General features: G+C 39.0%; 1 protein-coding gene across 3 annotated transcripts in view; it reads left to right on the top strand.

The window, feature by feature from the left end:
- Positions 1–26,647, top strand: part of LMBR1 (limb development membrane protein 1) — a 139,024-nt gene that overhangs the window by 54,707 nt on the left and 57,670 nt on the right. For all 3 annotated transcript variants that reach the window (XM_036899475.2, XM_057504943.1, XM_057504942.1), the window contains 5 exons: positions 336–439; positions 19,610–19,736; positions 20,189–20,257; positions 21,016–21,080; positions 25,155–25,227. In XM_036899475.2, coding sequence (XP_036755370.1) covers positions 336–439; positions 19,610–19,736; positions 20,189–20,257; positions 21,016–21,080; positions 25,155–25,227 — 438 coding nt within the window. The remainder of the gene's footprint in view (positions 1–335; positions 440–19,609; positions 19,737–20,188; positions 20,258–21,015; positions 21,081–25,154; positions 25,228–26,647) is intronic.

The raw sequence follows: 26,647 nt of genomic DNA, 5'->3' as shown, positions 1-26,647 counted from the left end.
CTAATTTAAATATTCAGGTGCCAATATGTCTAAAGTGGCTGTGTCTTTGGATCTCTGTGCACATGTCGTAGCTTTAATGAATTTATTATAGGATATGAGGAAAAATTCTTAGTTCTTATATTGGCTTTTCCCAATAGGTATAAGTTACAAAGTTATAAAAGTTTTTAAAAAATAGGTAATTATTTTCTGATTTCTCAGTTCAGTTAATTTGTTAGGTTGCTGTCTTCTAGTTGGTGTTTATTTTTATTTTGACTAATAGCACAAGTTAGTGTTTAGTTTTCTTTGACAAGGCCTGTCAGTATCTAACTTTTCTTCTTTTGTTATCCTCCCCATAGGTTTGTGGAATCTTGCTTCTCTCTTTTCTAACCTCTGTTTATTTGTGTTGATGCCTTTTGCCTTTTTCTTTCTGGAATCAGAAGGTTTTGCTGGCCTGAAAAAGGTAAGTGAATCTTGTTTTAGAATTATATTTCGTAAATGAAGAAGTAAATATCATTCAGGCTGAACTAGAAAAAGTAGGCTAAAATGGCTATTTGACTAGAATGTAAAGACTTTTCTTGACAATAACATCTTCTTACTATTATCAATGATGTCAACAGTTGTATTAATAATATTGCATATTGAATTATTTTGCATGTCCACAGGGAGCAGGTCATTTTTTAACCTTTGAATGCTTTACGGTATATGCAAATTTGGTAGAATAAACCTGATAAAATAGCTATTTATTCCTTTTTTAGAAATATTCTGTTTTAGGCTCTGGCATTTCATTTAAAGCATGATATGAAATTCTAAAAACCTAAAAATAAATATTGATGTAAGTTATTTCACATCCAGTGTTTTCAGGAGAGTAGCATGTTTAAAATCAAACCATGCTCCACTAGATAGTCAAATTCTCAAGATCCCGTGACTTACTGATCTTGGGCGAATGTGGGATGATTAGAAGTGAGCAGAACAGGGAACTTTGCAAGAGTGCCTTAAACCGTTTATCCAGACCTTCTTAGTGGAAATAACTGTTTTTCCTTAAGTATAAGATTTCAAAGTGATAGGAACATCTATAGCTTGTGGAGCTCTTTGCTCTACAATTTTGGAATATAATGCAAAGATTAAAATAGTTAATACTTTTGGGGTAACTTTTGAACTTGACAGTAGGAGTTGTTACAGCTTGTTACAGACACATTACGCTTTTAAAATTTTAGTGATACGAGTGCAAGTGTGCCTGCATATCTTACAATTGAATGATACCATAATGCAAATGAAGTAAATTTGGCATGGGAAGTTGTAAACGTGTGTGAATTACTACTGGTTTTTATTTTACATAACTTTTTGTGGGTTCTTCGGAATGAAATTTAGTCTAACATTTGGACAACTATTCAGGTTTTTATCCTTAAGTGTAGCTCATCTTAGAGCTGTCCATGCAGGTGCCATGACAGAATTGCTGAGCGTGGTAGTTAAGGTTTTATTTCAGTGGATGTTCCTGTTTTCTAGGTCTTGTTCCACACTTTCGCAGTCTGCAGATGAAAACCAAGAGTTGATTTCATTGTTAGTAAATGTACCATCAGAATGGGTGGTTGTATTTGGCAGTCAAACCAACATCGAGAAGACTGGCTTTTTCTATATCAGACTTGTTTTTTATCATGATGTAGTTCAATCACCTATGTAACATGAAAGAATCCTATTGTTTCATTTAAAAAGTTGTTCATAATTTCTTGAAGAAATGCTAGGACATTTTATTGCTGAGAGGGATCTAGCTCAAATCCTCCTTTGATAAGGAGTAAACAGATCCAAAGATGCTAATGTCATTGAATTACTGAAGAACTACATATGTACAATTGCAGAACTGGTTCTAAAACCTGGGGGTTGCTTCTGGCCTTCTGAGGTGTTCGTGTTCTTCCCATGCCCACGCTGCAGAGAGCGCTGTCGGAGCCAGTGAAGTGCACCAGTCGGCCAGGCCAGAAAGGGATGGAGAAGGCGCGGGCTGAGGGCTGCTGCGGGGGAGGCGGGAGAGCAGACGGAGGGTGGCCTCCGGAGGCCAGCAGAGTTTCTGGGAGGTTGGATGTAGCATACTACATTTAAGCAGGCTGAAAGGAATGAACATCGAGAAGAAATGAGATCATTGGACACACTTGAGAAAGCAATTTCTGTAGTTTTGTTTCCTCTTTTAAATTTATTGAAGTACAGTTGACATACAATATTATATTGGTTTCAGGTGTGAAACATGATGATTTGACAATTACATACATTTATGAATGCCTACCATGGGAAATGTCATTATTATCACCATACAAAGTCATTACAACTTCTGTAGTTATTACATCGTTACTCCATTTCTGTGATGGACACTACTCATTCAACAGAATTTTACTAAGCACTTAATAAGTAATAATTCATATGCTGCTAGGGGAGCTTGCTGGAGACAGAAATGAAAAGATGGCTCCTGCTGCCACAGGAGAGTCAGAGGGAGAAAGAAGAGGTGCAAGCAAGCAGTATGCAGCATGATGAACCTTCCTACAAGCAGCTGGTGTGTCTGGGTTTTCCTAGGGACCTAGGCAGGTTTCACTAGGGAAGTCAGCCTGTGCGTGAGCCTGCACCTGAGGGGGGAACAGGCTTTGGCTAGCATGGCACTCCAGGTGCATGTGAAGGTGTGGATTCCGATCCCACTGGGGGAGTGGTTGATACTTAACTACAGGATGGAGAATGGGGAGAGGTGAGGGTTCGTGGGAAGATCGCCAGGTCACACCCTAGAGACCTCAAGTCTCAGGTTTGCCAGTCTGGATTTTACACTGTGGGTAATAGGAAGTTGGCACAGGATTTGTTGAAAGGGATTTTTGCATCTACGATTTCACTTAAGTGTGTTTAGAGACAAATACATGTTGAATTTTAACATATGTCACTGAAGAAAGGAGTACATGCACCACAATCTGAAACACTGTTTTGTGGAGACAGCACCATACTGAACCAGTCGCGCCCGGGCTCTTAACAGAGTGCTCCGGCACGGGTCTAGACTGCTGTGCTGATTTTTCTGCCTCTTCCACATCTTCCATGTGTGATCTTACCAAGTGCAGAAAACAACTGGTAAAGCTCAATGTTAAATATATTTTCATATTTGGTGTTACAGGTGTATCTACCTAGTTTATGCTTTTTATAAAAATTTAGTTATTAAACAGACTATTTTAAAGAACAGTGTGCAATATGGACAAACCCCTTGCCTCCAAATCATTTTCCCTCCTTCTTGTGAGTTAACCAACTATAGGAGGGATTTGGCTAAATTTATTGGAGCAGAATTAGTAACTGTCTCTAGAATTTTTAAAAAACTGACACAAAAACCCAGCAGCATGTCACTATTCTCTTGTTCCCCTTTATGGACTAAGGTCAAAGGTGAGAATCAGCTTGAGGAGGGATACAAGAAGGTAATTAAAGATATTTCACACTTAGAGTTGTACAGCTTCTTTCCTTAAAATACGTTATTTCTAGTCTATACATGATTAAAAGAACATTCTTTTCTAAGCATCTTTGTATTAATTTTGAAGGTCAAAATCACCTTCAAGGTCACCAGCTCCATTTCATGATCTCTAAGGAGACTGATGTGTCGAATGATTGTAAGATATAATCGACATGACCAATTCAATTAATTTCTAAACACAGCAAAGGATTTAAAAAAAGAGTGGGAAGGCAGAGCTCAGGACAGTTGCCATTTGTCTGACTTGGGTAGCTGGGCAATCAGTGGGAGTTGTGGAAGCCACGTGAAAGAATTTGGTCTTGAGGCTGTTAGAGGAAGGAGGGGATGGGGTGTAGTGTGGAGGTAGAAGTGGCAGGTTAATTCTGCCATCGGTGTTCTGAGGAGGAGGGGCCTATGGAGGGCAGGTGGGGACCAGTGTGAGGAAATTTGTCCTTAGCAGCAGACTGCGGGGTTGGGGTGGTGGTGTGGCTCTCTGTAAAGTGAGGACAGTGGTAATAGTCACCGTGTTACTCAGAGGAGTCAGGAGGGAGCACATTGCCCAGGACATGTCAGCTATTACCATCATGGTTCTAGAGCATAATGCTTTTGACTAACAAGTATTCTAGGAAGTTTAATGTAATATAGGATCATCAGAAATCAGCTGAATACAGTGAGTTGGCTCTTAGTTATTCACTTATTATTTTAGGCAATTTTAAGATTGCAAATTATTTTTCCCATTTTGAAATGGCATGGACTGAAGCAAAATCAAACCTCTTTGAAGATAAGGTGCATTTTAGGCCCTATTAGAAATATTTAGACAACTTTGAAATTAAGGTAATGATGACATGTTATTTTAAAACATTCATAGTTTTCAGTTGTAAAATCAATTACATGAAAGTTGCAAGGGTCACTAGCATTGTGGATTTAGGTGTCGAGGTGGGAACTACACGCTTGAGCCTTTCTGTTCTGTAAGATTGCAGGTAGTGAGTAGTGTGTGCAGGCCCTCAGTGCCGGCTGCCAGACTTCCGTTCTAGACGCAGAGCTGTGCGTCGTGGCGCGGTCATCGACCTGCTGCTTCATGGGTGTGAAGGTGTCTCCGACCACAGCCACTGACCTGTTCAACACACTAGCGAGTGTATTTATATTTGTGTATATCCTTTTAAAACTCTTTGCTCATTCATGGGTCACACTTGATGTATTTAGTTACGATGATACTGAAGAGAGCTTAGAAAACATTGGGAATTGGGAAATCCAGCACAATGATTTGTGTGATGATAAACTTGTAATATGGTTAAGTTAAATTTCCTTTTTTTTTCCTTTGGCTACCCTCCTGGTGCTGTTTTACTATGTCTAAGTCTTGTGGAGTCCCTCAAAGGCATATGGCCCTACCATACTCCCACTGAGTCCCCTAGGCAATCGATTCTAAAACAGCCCCTTGCATATTGTGCCAGAGTTGCGGAAATTGGCCACTAGCCACGGGTGGGTGCAGAGCTTGAATTGAAAATCAAACTAAGCAGAATTCTCTGCTTAGTTTTTAATTAAACCACTATGTTAATTCAAACAGGACATTTTAGGCCTGGGGTGGGGGTTCACCATGCCCTTTTAAGGGCCTTAAATAGCCTTTCTTCTCTCCTTACCATAGCGTATGTTTCTGTTTTAGTAAGACTATCTCCTTGCTGCTCCCATTCTTTATAATTCTCAAGGGTAAGAGAATGTAAATAGTTTGGGTAAGCAATTTTTTTTTTTTTTAAGTAAGCAGGTAACTTTTGTCTTGGAACTCTGTTGGCAGTTAAATGTTTATCAAATTTCTGTTATTTCACTGTCACCTGTATGTATTGTAATAAGCATTGTATGTTTATATGTGTTTGAACCCGACCCCATGCTTGTATCTTAATGTTTCAGTCTGATGAAAAGGTCGCATCTGCTGGGTTTTGTCTTGTTTTGTGGTAGAGATGCTTCACAGCTTTTGTCTCGGTCCCACAGTGGTGTCCCAGAGCACAGGGGTCTCAGTGCTGACGGCGCTGCTGCTCCTTCACACCTCAGTTCAGCTGGTGGATGTATTTCTCCCCACTCTGTCCCAGAGAGACCTCAAGATTATCTGGGGTGATGTCAGAAGATGTTTTCTGATGGCATCATGAATTTGGAAGATCTAACCTCTGGCCAGGGTTTAAATGGGAGTTAGGAATGTGTTTGCTTCCTATTATATTTTAACATCTTACTTTGAATTAAAAATGTTATGAGGAAAAATATCATCAGTGAGAGATTAATACATAAACCAAAGATGTTTCTGGGAGTAACTTTATATTGTGTCTCTCCTTAATGTCTATCTTTGATTTGAGTCACGGCATAAACTTTAACATAAGCGACAGCAACATCCTGACCAATTACCCAGACCATCCAGACACCCCCAAATGCCCAGAACATGGCACATGGTCTGTAGGATCAAGAGGTTAACTCCTAGAACTTCAAACGAAGTGCTTGATAATAAAAGCAAAAAGTACAAAATTTGAGGTAACTTCCTTTCTTAATTAATGAGACTGGCCAGGTGGACGCGGAGCGCACAGTGCTGGTGCTCGGCAGGTCCATAAAGCTGAGCACCGGGACAGGCAGAGAGGAGGGACAGGGGCAGTTTTAATATGCTTCTATCCTGTGTCACAGTTTGAAATTGTCCTGGTTTATGTCCCTTTTGGCAATCTTACATAAAAGTGACCTTGTACTGTATTTTATGACCAGATGACTCTTTCCCCCCAGTGGCTAATTTGTATCAGGCCTGCATCTGAAGGAGACACAGAACTCAGTAGGAAGTGCGATCCGGACTCCGTTGCTTTCATTGCATTCTTTCATTATTTTTGCTCGTTTTTGCCACTGATCATCCATAAATTGTTGGAAATGAGTGATTAAGGAAGTGCTGCTCAGTGTTAGTGGCACATGCGCATATTTGGAATGGTTTTTGTGGGTGAGAGGAAATCACATACAGAAAGGAAAACCCTGCTGGGAATCTTGCAGGGATGTTTACCGTGAGCTGCGTTTTGATCTTGGTGTTCATTACAGAAAATGGAGTCATATCCACTAACTATTGTTATGTGTTAATTTGATTTTCCCAACACCTTTCAGAAAAAAAAAATTCAGTAATTTATTAATATAATTTCTCTACCCTCCCCTAGATGGGAGCACTGTTTTTTTTTGCCATAAAAACAACATGAATAAGAATGATTATTTTCAAAAGATTCAGTTCTGCTACTGTTGCTATTCTCGGGTTCCTTTGGGAACTGTTACTGTAACAGGTGTGGTGATGACAATGTCAAAAGAATGTTTCAGACATTGAAGCTTGGCACCTAGAATCTCAGAGAAAGACACAAAAATATCATTTTGAGGGAAAGAGTACATTTATTTCACTTGAAAATGATTTGAGTTTATAGATTTTGAATTAAAAATCAATTAATGGCATTAATTTTGTCACTGTTTCATGAAACGACATTAATTTTATTCCTAGTACCATAGCATACTGGAGGAACCTAAAGTATCACTTTAGTAGCAATGTCTGTTATTGTTAAGTAGCAACTGTGTTTTAAAAGACATCAACTTGGTTTCTTGCCCTGTGTGATTGTATGGCACTTTAAATTAGACCACTGTCAGCACTTTCATCTTTCTCCTCATTTATCAAAAAATAAGAGATTTCTACTTCAAGGCTAGATTTTCTCTTAAGTTACATAATAGTATAAGGGCAAAATCATGAGCTGTGGCTTTCAGAAGACCAGGACTTAACCCTGACTCCTCTCCTTACTGACTTGGGACTTGAGGCACGATTCTTAGAGACTGCACCTGTGAAATGGGCTGGCACTTACCATGTGCTGGTGGGCTGCTGAGGGGCTTGTCTACTTCACCTCATCGGTAATGTACTCATGACACGGTAGAAACAGCTGTTATTATTAGATGCTTAAATATACCAACTATGTGAAAATTTATATGAAACACCAGGAGGATTTGTGTAGGATTACTTTTTATATAACACAGTAAAGGAATATATAAGAAATCATAGTGATGTCAACATTTTGCTTTATTTTTGAAATAAAATAGGTATTTTTAATAGGTAAATAAACTTGATATAATTAAATTATTAACTAATACCTCATAATTAAGGGCTCTTTGTTAAATGAGGAAGTTTTGCTACAGAAGAAATAAAATATTATCAGCTTCAGATTTTTAAGTAATTATACTTTTAATTAAACTGGCCTTAATACTTCCAATATTCATGAAACAGTTTTATAGGAATAATCATTGTCCATTAAAGTCTCTTCGAATGGAAAATTTTTTTGGGGGGAATTGAAAGTTATCTATGTTTGGTGGAATGAACTTCGAAAGTAAAATTGTCAGATTTAATGCTGTCTAAAGAGTTGCTTACGTGGCCTTGACACATAACCCAGGTCTGCCAACAGGAGTGTACCCAGAGGTTGGGGTGGAGTGTTAGAATCTTCAATATCTTTGGCATTTAAACTTTTATTTATTTGTCTATGAAATAATTTATTCAGCATGTCATGGTGTTAATCTTCTGATTTCTATGAGATTTTTCCTAATAGCTGAAACTTTGTGTATTACTTTACAACCCATTTGTTTGGTTCATTCGTACTAGAAATAAAAGTTGCATATTCAGACAGAATAGGCAATAGGATTGTTTGATAGTTTTGACATTAGGTAGTATTTTAGGTTGTGATATAACTATGTTTCTTTAAAACTTAAGTCACTAACAGTTATGCTACTTAAAGATTTATTGATTTGCCCACTTTCTGTTTTCTTTTCTAAGGAAAAGAAGTTCTCATCTAGAAAGATAAGTTAGTACTGTTCTGGAGTGATTGAATTTTAAAGCAGCTGAATTATTGAAAAATGTATTAAAAATTTACATTCTTTTACTGATTAAAAATAAGATTAGCAGGCAAAAAGTGAAAAAATAAGGATATAGCAACAGTAGAAAAAAATTAAAACTACTGAAATGATCAGTTTTACAGAAAACATTTCCTGTTATCTTTCTTGGAACACTAAGAAAGAAATTTTAAATTATTTTATAATGATAGATGTAAATATTTTTATACTTTTGTATTTTATGGGATTATGTGATATTTAATGTTTCTCTTTATACAATAATCAATGAATATTCCTTTTCGTTAGCAGTTGATACTTAAAACAGACTTGTGAAGGGTTTAAAAATTTTAAAACCTTTTTTGAGATTTCAGATTTATCTCAGTGATTTTTGTTTCCTTCTTAAAGGCCTAGAATTAAATTATGTTTCTGATTTCTCTTAGGAGAGATGTAATGAAGCACCTTATGTTTGATAAGAATTTACTGCATCAGATAACTTAAAAACACTTCGATTCACATTCTGAGTAAGACTTCTCTTCCTGAGTTACCTCACTCGAGGCTTCGTCATTTCTCGCTTGGATTATTTAATCCGCTGTCCTCCTGCCTTTTCTGCTTCCAGTCACATTCCCACACATAGTAGCCTCAGCACAGCCTCTGGCAGTTTCCTTAAAAGTGTCATGTGACCCTCTCCATAACATCTTTTGATAGCTTCTAACTGCCAACAAAATGAAGTCTAAAATTTGTAACATTACATGTAAAACCCTCTGGAAATTTGGCTGCAGTCTGCCTTCTAGGCCACATTTCTCACGAGGCTCTCCTCTCCACGGGTCTGTATCGCACTGAGCTCTTCACCTAGAGTGGTCCTGGCTCTTCCGTAGCCCCACCTCTCCATGTGGTGTTCCTCTGCCAGGAAGCCCTCTCTTCTGCCTGCTGGTGTCTGTCCTTAGCGCTACCTGCTGGGAGAGCCTTCCTGCCTTCCCGGTATGACCTGCTTCCTCCTCCTGCAGCAGTGATTACAGTTGTATTGTGACTGTAGATGTGCCTTTTCTCATATTTACTGTGATATTCTCAAATATGCATATGTAGCATAATGCAGAGTTGTTGTACAGGGAAAATAAAGTGTGAAAGCTAAGTAGGTCTTAGGTCCCAGTGATTTGTGCGAGAGAGGATCTAAAAGCACATCAGTTCAGCCCCTTCTGCAGGGGAATGGTCAGGGGTCTCTGCACTGTTAGCTTTCAGGGTGTCGTAGAACCTCAACGCATACGACGACGTGGGAGTTCACATTACTTTGGTCCAGACCTTCAGGCTCCCTTGTAATGAGGCTCTTCACACATGAAGAATCCTGACCATCCGTAGCTTGGTTTGCAGACTCGGACCTCCTCAGTTGATCAGCTAGCTGTTTAGTTCTGGGATTCAGTGTGTCAGGAATGAGCCCCATGGTCACTGCTTTGTTTGCCCATTGGGTGGGACTCATAGTGCCAGGTCCCTTCCTGAGCTGAGGCTCAGCTGGCTGTAGCGTGCTTGGTGGTACTCGGACTACATCCAAGATCTGACCCCGTTCCTCCTCCTGGCCATTCCCTTCAAGGGCTGCTTGTCTAGCAGTTGAACTTCCTCCCGACTGTAGTGCTGGCTTCTCAGCTCCTCCCTCCACGGGTCTGTTCCCCTCATGCTGTTACACATCCTGGGCTCCAGGCCTCTAAGCTGTGGGGACAGTTGCTAGTGTTCCCTTGTGATGTCAGTTGGTGAAAAGTGAAAATAAAATTTGAGAGTAGTGTTATTATTTATATTGTCAGCCTAATACCTTACACGCCAAGTTTGATTCTTAGATAGAATAGGAGCTAGCATCTTTTTTTTCCCCTTCAAGCCAGGTGTTAAAGACTCATGTTTTTTAGTATTCTATTGTTTTTAAACTATTTTCATGCATTTTATTTCATTTAATCTGTTCCGTATCTGAGAGGTAATTAAGGCAAGTTTTATTGTACATATTTTATCGATAGTGCCTTGAAGCCTCATTTCTTATGAAACTTACAGGATACATAGTGGCAGAGCTGGTATTAGAATCTGCAGAGGTTTTTTCCCCCCTGTGTTAGTATTTACCAACCAAATAGTTGTCAGATCTCCTAGAGATTATAGACGGTTTCCTGCAGTTCATTTCCATAGGTCCTTATGGAAATGAACTGTTTTGTTGTGTTTTTTTAAAAAAATCAGTCAATATACATATCTGTCCTGTAAAACAGAATATGTTGAGAGTCTGTGGACATGTATTTGGTTGAGTTTGCCAGGCCTTAGTGGGGAGAGGGGCACGTGCCCGTGCTTCCAGTGCTTGTCCAAGTCTTTCAGCTGAGCCCCATGGGCCACCACAGTGGTTTCAAGCATTGTATGTTTCTGTTTTTAAAAACTCTTAGTCATGTGTTATTTAACTGATGCCAAAATGGGTGATTGTTTAAATATTGTAAACATAAGGGGCCCTGGGTTTGAATGATTCTGCATAGCCACCCAGTGACTCTTCACCAGCTATAGGGTCTGCATTTGGTTCACCTGGACTTCTAGCATGTCAGTGACCCTGGAACTTCAAAGTTAATGCAAATTAACAAAATTTACTTTTTCAGAGAAAATTGAATAATAATTATATCCAGTTTGGTTTTACTTATTGAAAATGGACAGTTTGGGCCTAGAATGTTATTGAGAAACACTTGTAAACAACTGAAGTCTTACTTCAGTATGTAGAAATAAACATGAAGATTATAAAAATACGTAAGTTTTAAAAAAATTGTAGATGTTCATTTAAAAAGTATTATAAATTGTAATGCATAGAGGACGTTTAGCCTTTATACTTTATGCATCAGGCTTTGGGTTTGATTATATGATGTTTGATGTCAACTCAGGAGTTTTCTTAAGTTTAAAGGAAATTAAATAGCATGTGTTATTGTTAAATAGGACCAAGTCAAAGACTTAACTATATAACCAACATCCTGTATTATTCATGCATAGATGAATTCTTAAGAAAGCAAGAAAATCTCCAAGAACACGTATATAGCAACTGGTAGGAGTTCTGCAAATGTTAGTTCCCATCACCTCCATTTCTGTGAAGTTGATAAAGAATTATTACAACAGGAATGGGAGAAAAGATCTGTGGGTAAAATCGCAATATTTCCAGAACCTCTTGCCTGGCTTTCTTGCATCCCCTCACAGTAGGTGTTTACAAGGGGTGGAGAGAAGTAGTCCATCTCCATATCAGTAGGTAATTACACGGCAATCAAGGGCTTATCTGAACCTGAGAGGTTGGGTGGGGCCTCTTCTTCTGCAGCCAGGTCACCAGAGACACGGGAGAGCAGAAGTGGACTGCTTGTAAGAATAAACGGGTTTCTCCCACTTTATTTCTCCCTTTGATTGATTTCGGTTTCAAAGGTATTTTGCCCTGGGATTTACCCCCCTAGAGTTACAGATCCTTACTGGCTAACCATTAAATTATTTTGATGTGAATCAGTGTACTGAGAAATAATTTTTTCCTTAGAATTATGTTTTAAAGTTTTGATACAAAGTCCCTACAGTCTTTCATAGTTCAGTTGTTTCACTTAATATTGGAAACTTGCTGTATTATTATTTACTTGCAATATGGAGGATTTCTGTCTAATGTTATGAGAAATTTCTACCCATAAATTTGAATGCAGTGACCATCTTAGTTAAATGAACTAGCGGTGTTAGTGTTTTTATTTTAACTTATTCTAAAATTCTTTTCCTCAATCTTTAACAACTTGAGCATCTTACAGTTTTAATTTTTCCATCTTATATAGACTACATTAAATAAGTATATATACATGTATATATACAGTATATGTGTACATATAGTAGACCATAAAATACTGATATTAACCAAGCTCTCTGCAAAGCTGTTTTCTTTGACTTGGGACCAGAACCGTCCATACTCTTAACAATTACTTTGGGGAAAAAGAGGAAATGTTTGACACTCTAGAGATGCTTGTTTGTAGTTTTTTCATGGTTTAAATACCTGCTTTTATTTTCTGTTCTTTATTAGTGCTTCTTTCAATCTCCCCCAGATGACTGCATGTATGTTTGGTTCAGTCTTGATGTTGTGCTGAGCAAACCTTATCTTAATGTCACTAAGAGACCCTTTTTGTCAAATGAAAGCAATGGCTTGATATTTATTTTAAATGGTCTGTGAACAGAGAAAATTTTCCCAGGCTTTCCTGATGGGTGGAGACCTAGTTTATAAAGTGGTATTTACATACCTTCCAAGAGGTCAAGATGTGCAGGCAAAATCTTGTTTAAATGTTCATCACCATAGAAACATACCAGCTTATTGTTAGGGCTTTTGTAAGTACATTGTAATTTTCAACCTCATTGATGTTCAGTACAGAGCAATTAAATTTAGAATTGACCAGCTTGAAAATTTCAAGATGCAATTATATCGTAACTATTTTAGTGTTTAGGCTTTATTCATTCAGTACTTATTTAAATCTAGAAAGAAATCTACATGTCTACATGTGTTGTAGTCTTTAGGAGCCTATTTAATTTAAACTGTTACAATGTAGAGATAGTTGTGATTTTCAAAATTGTACTAATATGAAACTATTGCAATTAATTATATTGCTTAAATTCTTAAAAACAATATAGTGCTTCATTAGCAGAAAGAAAATACTTTGTTTTGATGGTGTTTTTAACTAGTACATGAGTGCTTATTGCACTATGATTTTAATAAAAGGGATGGAGTTTCATTAAGGTAACTTATTTTTGGAGGGGTTAGAATAAGTATTCGTACTAGGATAAAAACATTATAAATTTCATGAAATCCCAGTAAATGTGTAACATAACATAACATAATGTATAACATTCACAGTTATGTGAGGGATGTATGACTTGCTGATAAGTAGAAGTTTTCATAATTCTGTGGCCTTATATTTGGGAGACTATCTTACTATTTCAGATGAACAATGGAGTCGTCTTCCTGATGATGATTTGTCACTTCATTGTTTGCAGGGTATGTCAGTACATTATCCTGACATCTGGCACATCTTTTAGCTTAGTGGATGCAAGAATAGAGTTGATAGGAACCTTCCCCTTGGGGCTTCCTAGCTCCTGATTCTGACTCTTAATGGAAAAATGAGCAGTAGGCATATTTTTTTGCTTATATGCTGTCCTGCTGCTGATTAATGGTAGTGATAAAAGCTCTCACAATGCTTCTCATTATTTTGCAGGCAGCATCACATACAAAAGTTTAAAAATATTTCACATTACATGCCACCAAAGCCTGTGCTCTTCAGGTATTGTAGTATTTTCATGGTCTCAGGAAAGGTAGTGGTAACAGTTTCTTTGTTCTTGACTCTTGGACAAGCCAGTCAGTAGCGAATGAAGTTTGGTTATACATGGCCCCATCACCTCTTCTCTCTATCCTGAAGTTTTGCAAGTGGAAAAGCTGCTACACTGCATTTAATGAGGAGATTTATTATGTTTTTCTATTGGTTTTGCTAAAGTTTATCATGTAACACTTAACTGATTTCAAGTTGGACTGATTTTTTTCTCATTTAACCACAAACAGAATAAATTTAGAAGGAAAACTGTCCTTGCCTCCTAGTGGATGAAGTCCAAATAAGTTATTTCTTACTAATCATTATCTTCAAGTATTTCATGAACAGGCATATTTATATTCAATAATTTGGGTGGCTTGCTCTGTGGCAGCCTGTTCTTTAAGAATAATATTGCCAATTTAGTTTTTACTTAGATTGATAGCTCAAAGTGAGCAGATTTTCTTTTTGTGAGTTATTTACTATCTTTCAAAAGAAATACTGATCATTTTGAAATCAGTGTTTGAACAGGTAATATGATTTGACTGCAAAGGGGTTTTTTTGTTGTTAAGTATTTCTTAGTTGACTGCTAAAGCATGTAGTGTACATTCAAACATTTCTTCTTGATACCATTCATATGTCCAGAGTAGAAAAAGCATCCTCTTGGAGTTGTATAGCTTGTGTCTGTTTAGGAAAACTGTTCACATATAATTTTTTAAAACGCATAGTTAATGAGGAAAGTTTACAAGGAAATGTGAGTAGGTGGATCTTTAATGTTAGTATCACTTTTGACAGGGCTGTACTTAACACTTAGGCAGCATGTTAAATACTGTTTTTCTTTTTTTGTCTTTTGCTCTTTTGCTTTTTTTTACTATCTTTCTTAAATTAATGTAAATAAAAGGGGGTAGTTTTTGATTTTTGTAGTAGATTTCCTCTTTTTGACATAAATGCCACTTAAAACACTAAGGGTGATAACATATTAAGTGAGGACGTTACTGTAACCAAGCTATTTTTCAAAGATTTTTATATCAAGGTTAAATTTATAGAAATGACCAGAAATTACCTGAAGAGTATAGAAGTGCTTGAATGAGATCTGTTAGCAGCATACTGTTAGTAGTCTGCCCTGGCCACTGTGGTAACCACTAACCATGTGTGGCTATAAATTTAAAATAATTAAAACTAAAACTGCCTCTTCAGTCCTAGTAGCCACATTTTAATTTCTTGATAAACACATATGGCTAGTCACTATCTTACTGGATAGCAAAGAATAGAACATTTCTATCATGATATTAAATCATAAATAACTTGTTTTCTTTCATCTATAATTACTTTGTGCACTTTCTAAACAGCAGAAGAAAGAGCAAGGTCCAACTACATATGCTTGTGTACCATCTTGGTTGGTTAGAGAATGATGCTAATGAGATCCAACTTTAATAATTTGTTGCTGCAATAATGAATCTGTTAGCAAGTTATGACTAAGAGTGACGTGATCAGATCTGCATTTTGAAAAGATCGCATTCCTACTGCCATGTAGGTGACAAGTCGGGGAGAGACATGAGTCTGGATGTAGGAGCACTAGTGGGAAGCCAGGGAGCTGTGCAGGCAAGGTGGGCGTGGGAACAGTACAAGAAGTGGGTGAACTTGAGTTGTAATTGCATAGTTAAATCAGAAGGACTTGGTCTTTGGCTGAATCAGGGTCCAGGGTGTGTCGAGTGGGTGGGGTGGGGTGCAGCAGGTAAAGAGGAGACAAGGATTCCTTGTTTCCAAAGTGGCAAGAGCCCCAGAATGGATTTATTGAGGTGTGTGGCACTGAAGGAAGAGCAGGTTTAGGGGCTGGAATGATGAGCTTGCCATTAGAATCAAGTTTCAGGTACCTGCGAGAGATCTAAGGGGAAAGGGCAGTTGGGATGCACGTATCTGGTCCCCAGTGGTAAGATTTGGACTAAAGACAGAAACTTCAGAGTGCTTGGCCCGTGAGAGGCAAGATGAGCTGGGGTAGAGCGGAGCAATCTCTCTCATGAACGCTAGGCGTCAGGACTGACTGGGCACCAGTGTGGGCTGGGGCTCAGGAGTCAGCAAGCCCCTTGGTGGCTCTGAAGCATTCTGAGGTCTGAGAGACACTGAGGAGCGTGTGGCAGGGCGGGCCTCTAGACTGAGCCATGGGGGGAAAGGGATTCAATATATTTTCCTTTATTGGATGAAAGAAATAAGAAGAGACAGAAGCAGAGGGGGAGGGGAAGAAGCTCAGGGCCTGGCAGGCTGCCCAGCTCTGTTACCAGGGGGAGGAGAGGTCAGCTGTGGCTGTAAGAAAGTCGGGGATGAGGTTAGGGTCAGGGGAAGGAAAACATTTTAAGAATCACCAAGGGACTTGGTAGTCAGCCAGAGGTCAGCATGAATTCCAGGTAGCATCGAGGGCCCACTTTGAAATGTGGTAGCAAACATTTCTCATGATTCGTAGATTTCTTTCACAGGGCTGATGATTCAAGGAGTAAGCTATCAGTGGAACTAAACTAGTCTGGTGAAAGTCAAAGGGGCCAGGAATACTAGAATATTGATGCTGGCTTGTCATTAAAGTATATGGTTCATCGTAGGATTTAGGCAAGTGGAAACAAGACTGATGAGGGGTGGGCGGGTCAAGGGAGGGGAGGTTACAGGGAGAGGATACGGAATCGAGGCTGAGGACTGAAAGTGGCCTGGAGAGAGAGGAGGCTGTGGAGAGGGAGCGGCCTCACAGTTTGGGACCTTAGAGGCAGGCCCGAGAGATTATGGAATCAGATCAGTGCACCTGGGCGTGGCAGTGGTAGAGTGGAGGGTGAGTTCACTGGACTCACTGGGAGCTTGTGTGTTCCCAGGGGGTAGGACAAGCACTTGTGGACCAGGTGCTCACATCCTGAAAAAGGATGGGATTGTTTGTCCCAGATCTGTAGATCGCAGGTGCCAGAGATGGGGAGAGGGTGGTAAACTGGCCTTAGACTGTGGTGTAAATTTAATTCAGAAATAAAAGAGATGAATGACACCCTACCCACCCACCCCACCCCTGCAGCTTTGCAGATTTTAAAGGAGAGGCAGTAATTTGAGCCATTACAGTTAGCCCTCCTGGTGTGCTTACTGAGCACCAGGCACTATGTAGATTGACTCATTTGATACACCAATTCCACGTAGGGATGTTATTAATAAACCCATTTTACAAAGGGGGAAACTGAGGCACGTCAAGGTAGAGTAGTTTGCCTGGCGGTATACAATTGGTCAGCTATGAACCAGGGTTGGCACCCAAGCTGTCTGCTACTGGAGTTGGGGCTCTTAACTAGCTCACTACACTGCCTGCCTCCTAAACTGAAGTTGGATACTTGTAAACAGTTATTTTTGTGGGTGGCAATCTCTTGGGAGTTCTTTTAGAAAAAAGGTGAAAATTTAAAACATTAGTTTTTCTCATGTTATGTAAGTCATATCCACCAATTCTAGAAAATTTGGAAAGCAGAGAGAAGCAAAAAATATGCAAGAAAAAAGTCCCTGTAACTAGTCGTAGAGGTAGGGCAGTGCGCTGAGGTGGCTTTGCAGGGCCTGCTGTTACACTGTTGCACCAGCACCCCTGCCTGCTTCTGCTCAGGGGAGACGGGCTGCACCAAGCCACTGGTGGGCTGTCCCCAGCTCAGCCTCTGGATAGACGCCAGCCCGGCTGGGTGTTGGGGACCCTGCTTCCCCCAGCTGCCTGCCACCCGGGCGAGGGTGCTTTCTGCTGGATCCTGGAGTCTTCCCATTGCATTTACCCCTCCTCCAGAAAGCTGCGTGAATTTCCCACCCTTGAGCTTCCCACCAGAGTTGTCCAGCTCTGCGAGGGGCTGACAAGTCAGTCTGCCAGGTTTGTGGGTGCTGGTCACAGATGTGAGACTCCTGGGCCAGAGAAAGATGGCTTCATTACTCAGAGCAGGGAAAGTGCACAAGTTTCCTGCTCCTGTTAGTTGCAGGGGATCCCCACCTGGGTGGAGGCTGCCCTCAAGGTGGGCTCATGTCACAGCTGAGAAATCCCGAGTTTAGGAAACACATTATTTATAATGGGTTCAAGCAGGCCTCTCTGCCTTTTGCTCTGTGGGGGACATCATCTTTCTCATACTGGACAGTAAGCAGACTTACTCTCCTTCAGAGAGACTGTCTCTATCCCCCAAGGGCTTGCTCTACAAATGCCCTTAAGAAGACAGTGCAGATGAGGCTGTCCCTGCCTCTGCTTGTGAGATGTACAGGACTGGGAGGGGGGAACCCTGGAGCGGACTCTCCCAGAGCAGAGGAATGTGAAGAAGAACGAACTTAACTGCCAAGAAGTATTTCTTACCAAAATACCAGCACAAGTGTGTAAGTACATGGTGCCTGAGTCTCCAAAATTTATTGTCATTGCAACACATTATATTTATTGACAGTTATAATTGTTTAATATAATCACTGTAGCAGAGATTATTAAAACACAGGTTTTTGGACAATGGGTCTCAAATGGTTCCGAGGAGCACTCCTGTTGAGTTGATATAACATGGTCACGCTATTTAACTCATATATCATAACACTTAGAACACATGTGTTATGTGCTTTGGGAGCACTTGTGTTCTGTGGCCTGGTCGGAGGCAGGAGGAGACGAAGCTGAGAAGGTGTAACACATACACCCCAAAGCACTTACTCTTTCTATCTGTACTGTTTAAAGGCTTTTCACATAATATTTAATATGTAATAAAAAGAACCTTGCTTAGGAAAAAAATTATTACTTAGAAGGAAAGGAAAATAAATCACCATGAAAAGGTGGTGGTCATGTTTTGGTATCCAAAATGTTTTCAAAGTTGTGAAGTGCAGGTTTGGAGAGTTTTTCTGAACTAGGTGTTATTTTACTAGTGTGTTTTGGGACTGTTGCTATTTTATCTCACTTGAGTCATATCTTCTGTTAAGTAGAGTATAGCCTCCCTTGCTGTGAGCTGCACCCATTTCCTGTGCACCTTTCATCTGCTCGGGCAGCCCCGTGGAAAGACTGGACCCTTAGGAAAAGACCCTTCAACTCCGAGTGCTCCTGTGGGGTGCAGGCTACTTTGCCGTGATTTCAGGATGTCCTCTCTCCTCATTTGAATCAGGGACTGTGGTGCTCTGATTTAAGCGCAGCCTCTCTCTTTAATTTGGAAATTAACAGATAACAGGGTGAAAGTGAAATAAGTGTATGTCTTGGATCTTTATAACTCATCTTTGTTTTAATGTGGAAGAAAAATTACACGATTTACTGAAACATGGACATACTTAACAATTTTGTTGTTAGAGGTAGACTAGTGCATCACAGTATAAAATCAATTCATCAGTTGACTGATTTGTCATTTAGGTGCAGATTCAATTGGTTGGTAACTTATAAATAAGGTTTTTTTTTTTTACCTTGTTCAATAGGTGTCGAGTTTAAAAATCTGGCCTGAAGTCAGAATTTGTTTTATATTTAAAACAAAACTCAACGTAATGATTCTTTATTATATTCCAATGTCGTGGGTTAACGAAATTTGTACCTAACTTGGAGAATGGGTGGCATATAACTGGCACAGGCTCAGGTGGGGCTGCCTTGGAGTTCTGCGGGTGCACACCGGCGGCTCTGGAGGCAGCGGGAGCTGCCGCGACGCCGCTGTCCCCAGGGAGCCGGCGCTTGGTGCTTCCCCAAGCCGGCTGTTCTCCACGCCCTTCGGCTGTAGGTTTTAGTTAGCCTCTGTTCCCTTGATCAGAATCACAGATAAATGTGATAATCTCCTTCCTTGGTGGAAAGTAATTTAAAATGGTTCTGCAAAATGTTTTTATAAAGAATGCTTTTGGTACTTATTCAAAAATGGTATTTTACATAATTTTGAGAAGAATAGTCTGAACATTACAGACTGTAAGCATTTAATGTTGTCCTGCTAGTAAATATGAATTTCCTCCTTTCCAAAGAATTTTTATGCTGTCATATAGACAGAAACGTAATTATTCATGAGGTAAAATGCACTTATTAAAATTTTATCCCTATTATATTTTTCAGGGAATCCGAGCCCGAATTTTGGAAACTCTTGTCATGCTTGTCCTCCTGGCATCTCTGATTCTGGGGATGGTGTGGGTTGCCTCGGCACTGGTCGACAACGACGCGGCAAGCATGGAGTCTCTGTATGGTACCACTGACCTACTTAAGCCAGCGTGTCTAATGGGATGAAGTTTGGGACACTAATGGACATTCACTTTCTAAGACATTTTGATACTTCTTTGTGTAGTTGATCCTTGTTGTTAATTTACAGAATTAAGGAGCCTTCAGCATGTTTAAGAAATGCATGTCATATGTTCCCTATATGCAGAATGAGTAAGCAGCTTTTCAGACTTTTTCTGTTAATTGGTTTCTGTTCTTAAAATTCCATGGAGCCTTTTTTTCTCCCTTCAAACAGGTTTTACAAAAAGGTTATATCCTGTTCTTCTATTTTAGATCTTTTTATCGTAAAATTTAGAAATCACATGGTTTAGCAGACTTGAATGGCAATTACAATGTTTAACATTCACTAGTTTATAGTCAGTCTATATCTTAAAGTACAGTATTTTGGATTTACTAAAATATATTTACATTTTTTTATAGATCTCTGGGAGTTCTACCTGCCCTATTTATATTCCTGTATATCATTGATGGGCTGTTTGTTACTTCTCTGTAAGTATATTTCTGACTTAATATTGGTAGGAAACTAGAGTTGCACTGTGTTACAGAAAACTTTAGGGAAGTTTGTCAATGAGATTCCTTACTAGGTTGGGGATTTTTTTAAGGTTGGCCTGTAATGTATTTTTTATGTTCAAAATAAATATTGATGAACTGAAACTTTGAAATAATAAGATACTTGTGTTCTCTAAGGAAAGCCTCCACAGGGTTGAGAGGCACATATACATACATGTTTACCTCACAACTCTGGAGTCTACTCTTGGATGCAATGGTAGAATTCTGTTCGGTGAATTTGTAGTTTTTATTTCAAAATTTGTTTAGCTTTACTTGAGAGATCACAACATATATCAGGGGTAGTAAAGCAGATAAATGTAGTTAAAGGATTTAAGATTATGGTCGTCACTTTTAGATATTATTGTCTGGTCTTAATTCCACTGTACTTGAAATTTAACCTGTTCTTTACTTGGTTTTCTTTAATTTCTTTTAAGTGAAAATATGTATTATTATGTAGCTGCTGGAGTCCCACATATCCTAAGCCTTGGGTCGTCTTCACGTACCTCCGTTCCTCTGCCTGCCATCCCCTCTAGCTTCTTTACTGGGATGTCGAAGGGGCCTCTGATAAACACTGAGAGAACCTAAATTTAAGACCAGAATTTTTCTAAAACAGTTGTCTTTGAGTTTGCTTTCTTTTGGATTAGCGGTTGTCTGCTAAACCGTGCGGTAAGCGTTCTCTGTGGGCCTCTCCCCTGCAGTGTGTACGCCCGTGGGCCTGTCCCGCATGTTCACCGTGATGGGCCAGCTGCTCGTGAAGCCCACAGTAAGTACCGTTGGGGCCATTCTGCTTGAGAGATAAATGCGCTTGCGTTTGAATATCTTTTAGTCTGTGAACTAGCATTGAGAAATGTAAACCGAGTATGTTTGTGGGCTTGTGACCAAAATTATTGTTTTCATTTTAATCTTTTTCATCTTTGGAAACTGTTTTTGCTCTTAAAATACTAATTATAAACACCCAGGTAAAAATTCCTCTAGCAAATTTTAGGGCAAAATTTATAGATATTTTCAGGTGTTTTAGGTATCTATTGCCTTATGTCAGTTACTCTATTATGTTTCAAAATTTACCACATACATCCTTTGATTTACAGAGCGATTATGTTTCTCAGAAACACTCAAAAAAATTATATTCATTTTTAAATGATTTTCAATCGGTAGTTAATTCTAGTGATATTTTTCCTAAGTTTCTTTGGCCTCTAGCTGTTCTGTCAAATATTTAATCATATGAAAATAATTCTAAGCTACATCTAGGGAATTTGCCACTTAAATTATTTTCACAGATCCTCATTGCCTACAAACTCAAGTCCACACCACTCACACATTCCAAAGCCTTTCACAGCCTGTCCCAAACTGAATTCATGCCCCCGATGCAGCCCGTTGGCCTGTCCAGGGCCTTCTCCTGCCAGGGCCTCTCACCTGCCGCAGCCGCTGGACGGCTCCTGAGTGTTTGCTCTCGTATCGGCTGCAGTCATTACCTCCCTTTGAACCCAGCCTCACCAGTGTCTTTAAATTAAACTAGTTCAGTTTCTTCCTCTGCATTTCTTATATTCCCCTTTGTTTGCATTTTGCTAGTAGTGCTTATTAAATTATTATGGACATGTTTGTTTTCCCTATTAGAGTGTGTCATTAAGGGAAAAATTTGAGGAAATATATCAGATACTCTGTTAGCAAATGCTTATTTTTCATAAATGACAATCTCTTCATATCTTCTTTTTTTTTTTGAGAGGGCATCTCTCATATTTATTGATCGAATGGTTGTTAACAACAATAAAATTCTGTATAGGGGACTCAATGCACAATCATTAATCCACCCCAAGCCTAATTCCTGTCAGTCTCCAATCTTCTGAAGCATAACAAACAAGTTCTTACATGGTGAACAAATTCTTACATAGTGAATAAGTTCTTACATGGTGAACAGTGCAAGGGCAGTCATCACAGAAACTTTCGGTTTTGATCACGCATTATCTTCATATCATTCTTTTAAAAGAAAATTGGATATTTTACTTGTTACATAAATGTATACACACACTCAGATATAATACACATGCTGTCAGATCTTGAAATTCACTTCCTTATTAAAGAAGTTTTGTGACACTTCATTAATTTAGTTTCTTCATGATTCTCTGTTTTTTTTGGTCTTTTTCCACTTCTATTTCCTGCCCCCCAAATATAGGCAAATGATTTAAGTTCTGTCCTTGGTCTGAAGTTGCTCTCTGTGTTTTGCTAACCACCTCTGCCATTTATAAATGTCTAATTCTAGTGAGAAAAAGGCAAGGAAAACAGACTACAGGACATTTTAGTGCAATAATTGAATACTCAATGGAGCTGAAAACTCAACACATAGAAGCCCAAACTACTTAAGTATCTCCTCTCCAAAAGCTGATTTTTTTCCCAAAACTTGTGTGTTATTAACAATATCTCAATACTTTAATTATTGTTGCCTCTTTTTTTGTTCAATAATAGGTCAATAATAATGGTTATTTATTGAGTAATTGAGTATAGGCTATATGTTTATGATGAATACTGCATTTTACACACATAATTTCAACTAATTCTCATGATAAACCCATAAGTTAGGTAGTGGCGTTCTTATTTTATGGCTGAATTATCTGCAATTCAGGGAGATTAAGTTGCTTCTCCAAGTTCACCCATCTGTGAGGATAGGGTGGGATTTGAACCCAGAGGGTGGATTCAGAGCCTGGGTGCTGGACCCGTTCTCACCTGCCATGGACTCCAGAGTAATTGAACTGCTTTATTGCTGAGTGTGCTCTAGTCCTCTACACCTGTTCATTTTGCTTGTAGTTTCCTCTGATCAACTGCCTTTTCATAAATTAAGCTATCAGGTAAGATGCTGCTACCCTCAAAAACACTTACCAAAGTTTTTTCTCCCCAACTAGAAGTTGGGAATCTTCCTTCCTCTGAACTTTTATTTATTTATTTTTGTTATCATTAATGTACAATTACATGAGCAACATTATGGTTACTAGGCTCCCCCTATTATCAAGTCCCCACCACATACCTTCCTTTGAACTTTTGAAACATTTTATTTCAGCTTCAGTTGTGACCTCTGTTTCAATCCTGTAATTATTTTTTTGAATTCGTCACATCTGTCCTTGACACTAGAATAGAAACTTTTTGAGGTCAGGGACTCTGTCTGACTGAGTTAAGTCTCTGTGAGCCCAGAGCGGTTAAGAGCATTAGGCTTCAGAGGCATGTAATTTTTTTTTTTTTTTGCCAGACCTTTGTTTCTTGGAGTCTTACAAGATGGGGTGATAAGAGTCTGCTTTCATGGTATTGTAGGACCAAGGGGGTCATGCATGTGTGCACTTAGCACAGATAACTGTGTACCACTCACTGTCATTCACCACCAGGACTTCGATGTAGTGGTTGGCCACTACTTGGCAGTTTGCACAGCCAGAGCAACCCTTTTGTATGTGCTAGTCTTTCAGAAAATTACATGCTGTCAGTAGCAATGCACACAGTGGAAAGTAGTGGGAACCTCTATGGGAAGGAGACAAAGGTACAGTCCTGCCTCTCTCATGTGTAGGGTCTGTCCGTCTTGGGTTTCTAGCCCCCAGTGCACTGTGCCAGTATGTGCCTTCAGGTCACCCCATTCTTCTCGTTCAGGACCTCAGATGTCACCTCCTTAGGGAGGCCCTTAATGGTGCCGGCTCAGGTCAATGTCCCTAGCCCCTCTCCTTCCACTCATCTTCACTCACAGGGTAGTCATCTTTTCTTATATTTATTTATTACTGTTATTTATTCATTTTATTATTTTATTTTGTCATCAGCACTAGGCCATAGGAGATTATCAATTTTTATTGAAATACTGGAAGTGATTGGATTGCTTTAAGTTAATTTTATATAAATTCTGCAAATTTGATACCTAATAGGGATTATACTATTTGAGACTCCTTTTTCTGAAAAGAGCTCACCCAGGAGCTGAAAGGTATACATATATAGGGTGTCTGTCCTCTTGTGTTGTCCATCAGCTCTTCACAATTTGCAGTTTTGCTGGGAATAAGTAGTTTGGCTTTGAATGATACAGAATATTGATATCAGCTCTGGACTGCTTTCAGAGTTTCTCTAGAGCTAGCAAGATACTTAGGGTCATCTCGGGAAGGACAGCTCTGTTAACGCAGCTAGAGTGAAACGAATTTTAGATCTTACCAGTTTTGAAGACCATGCAGATAATATCCCGAATAATTGGTTATTGGTTAGTGGTTTTTTGGTGATTGTTTTTTTCTACCATTTTGCGGCATGGTAGTGAGTGATGTATATATAAGCACGTATTTCTCTAGGGTCTTGCCTTTAGGGTGATTTTTATAATACCAGTGTTCAATATTTAGAGGAAATCTTTATAAAGATGATGTAAATGGAAAATATTGCATGGTAGTAATTGAGTTTATGAATTTCTTGTTTTAAGCGTTATGTAGGTAAATATAAATGAGAAGCCAGTGTTGAACTGGGTGATCTGTTTCTTCTAGTTCCAAAATATTGGCTTGAGCATAAAGAGGTATTACTGTTTTCAGCTTTTTGGATGTTTAGAATTCTTACATGTATTTACCAGTGAGAAAACTCTAGGGTTCCTTAGTCCTTTAAACTTAAAAACTATCCCATTTAAGTATATGTAGATTGTGTGATAATCAATTTTTGATGTGTTTAGTTATATGCTAAAATATTTTTACTTAATTTGCAAATAAAATATTTGAGCATTTTTATTTCAGATTCCTAGTAATTTGAAAAGCTTTTAAAAATTATAGGCCAAATAGCCTAAATATTCTCATAAGCACTAGTTTTGTAATGTTGTATTATTAAATAGTTTGATCTTCAAATTTAGATTCTTGAAGACCTGGACGAACAAATTTATATTATTACCCTAGAAGAAGAAGCACTCCAGAGACGACTGAATGGTACGTATATATGACATGTTTAGATAAAACATATTTTTTAATTAAAATTCTTTAATTAAACAAAGACAGGTAGGGACTGTCTTGTCCCCTCCTGGCATGAGCCGGGAGCTCTGTCCTTTCACTTTATCTCTAAATAAAAGCCTGTACCTTGCTCTCCAAAAAACAGACAGGTAATTTGAGGGGGAAGTACCAGCTCTCCGTGCCTTGTGTGGCGCAGGAGGTCAGGACTCCAGAGCATCCTGTGAACTTCCCAGGTGGTGGAAGGTGCCCTAGACCAGCAGCGCTCAGTGAAGTCACCGTCCTTCCCCGCCGGAAGTTAGCGGCCATGGGGCACGGCCAGCTCTGCTCGCAGATGTTGGCCACCAGGGTGCAGTCCCGCTACCAGTCCCGATGTGTCTGAGTGCTATGCAGACGCTGTTGTCTTAGTGACTGTAATAGCCCACTTCGCTTCTCTCATGCTGAAATCTTTAATGTTTAAAGAGGTGTTTCTTTGACAGTAGGTGCCAAATCTGACTATCTTAAGTTGTGCTTAGGATCTTTGTTATTTGAGAATGCTCTTCATTTTCAGCTGAAACCAAGTAAGTATGTCAAAGATGTTAAAGTTCAAATTTTAATTACTGGTCCTTTTTGGCTTCAGATGAAGAGCCAATGAAGAAAAGAGTAATTACATGGTTTAACAGAGAAATGATATAGTTTGGGTTAATTTTCTTTTGATTTCACCTAAGTGATTTCTACCCTACACTCTTCTCTTACAAAGTTTTTTTTTTTAATAGTGAAAACCCACCACCAAGATCAGATTATTAATAGCTGACTGTATTTAAGGGTCATAATTCAAGAGTAGGTATAAAATGGAAGGTACTTTAAGTATGAAATACTGAGAAATAGAAAGAAATATACCTGATTTCTTCTATTACAAATAGTGAATTTTTTATTTATTTATTTTTTATTTTGATATTGTTAATGTACTTGAGCAACATTATGGTTACTAAACTCCCCTTATTATCAAGTCCCCCCCACTTACCCCATTATAGTCACTGTCCATCAGCATAGTAAGATGCTATAGAATCCTTACTTGTCTTCTCTGTATATACTGACTTCCCCATGTCCCCATTCCCCGACATTATGTGTGCTAATCATAATACCCTGTTTTCCCCCTTATTCCTCCCTCCCTTCCCACCCATCCTCCCCAGTCCCTTTCCCTTTGGTAACTGTTAGTCCATTCTTGGGTTCTGTGAGTCTGCTGCTGTTTTGTTCCTTCAGTTTTTGCTTTGTTGTTATACTCCACAGATGAGTGAAATCATTTGGTACTTGTCTTTCTCCGCCTGGCTTATTTCACTGAACGTAATACCCTTTAGCTCCATCCACATTGTTGCAAATGGTAGGATTTGTTTTCTTCTTATGGCTGAATAATATTCCATTG

Source organism: Manis pentadactyla, chromosome 7, assembly GCF_030020395.1.
Source record: "Manis pentadactyla isolate mManPen7 chromosome 7, mManPen7.hap1, whole genome shotgun sequence".
Classification (NCBI taxonomy): domain Eukaryota; kingdom Metazoa; phylum Chordata; class Mammalia; order Pholidota; family Manidae; genus Manis; species Manis pentadactyla.
Note: the sequence above shows the minus strand (reverse complement) of the source record. Positions and strands in the feature narration are given on the sequence as shown.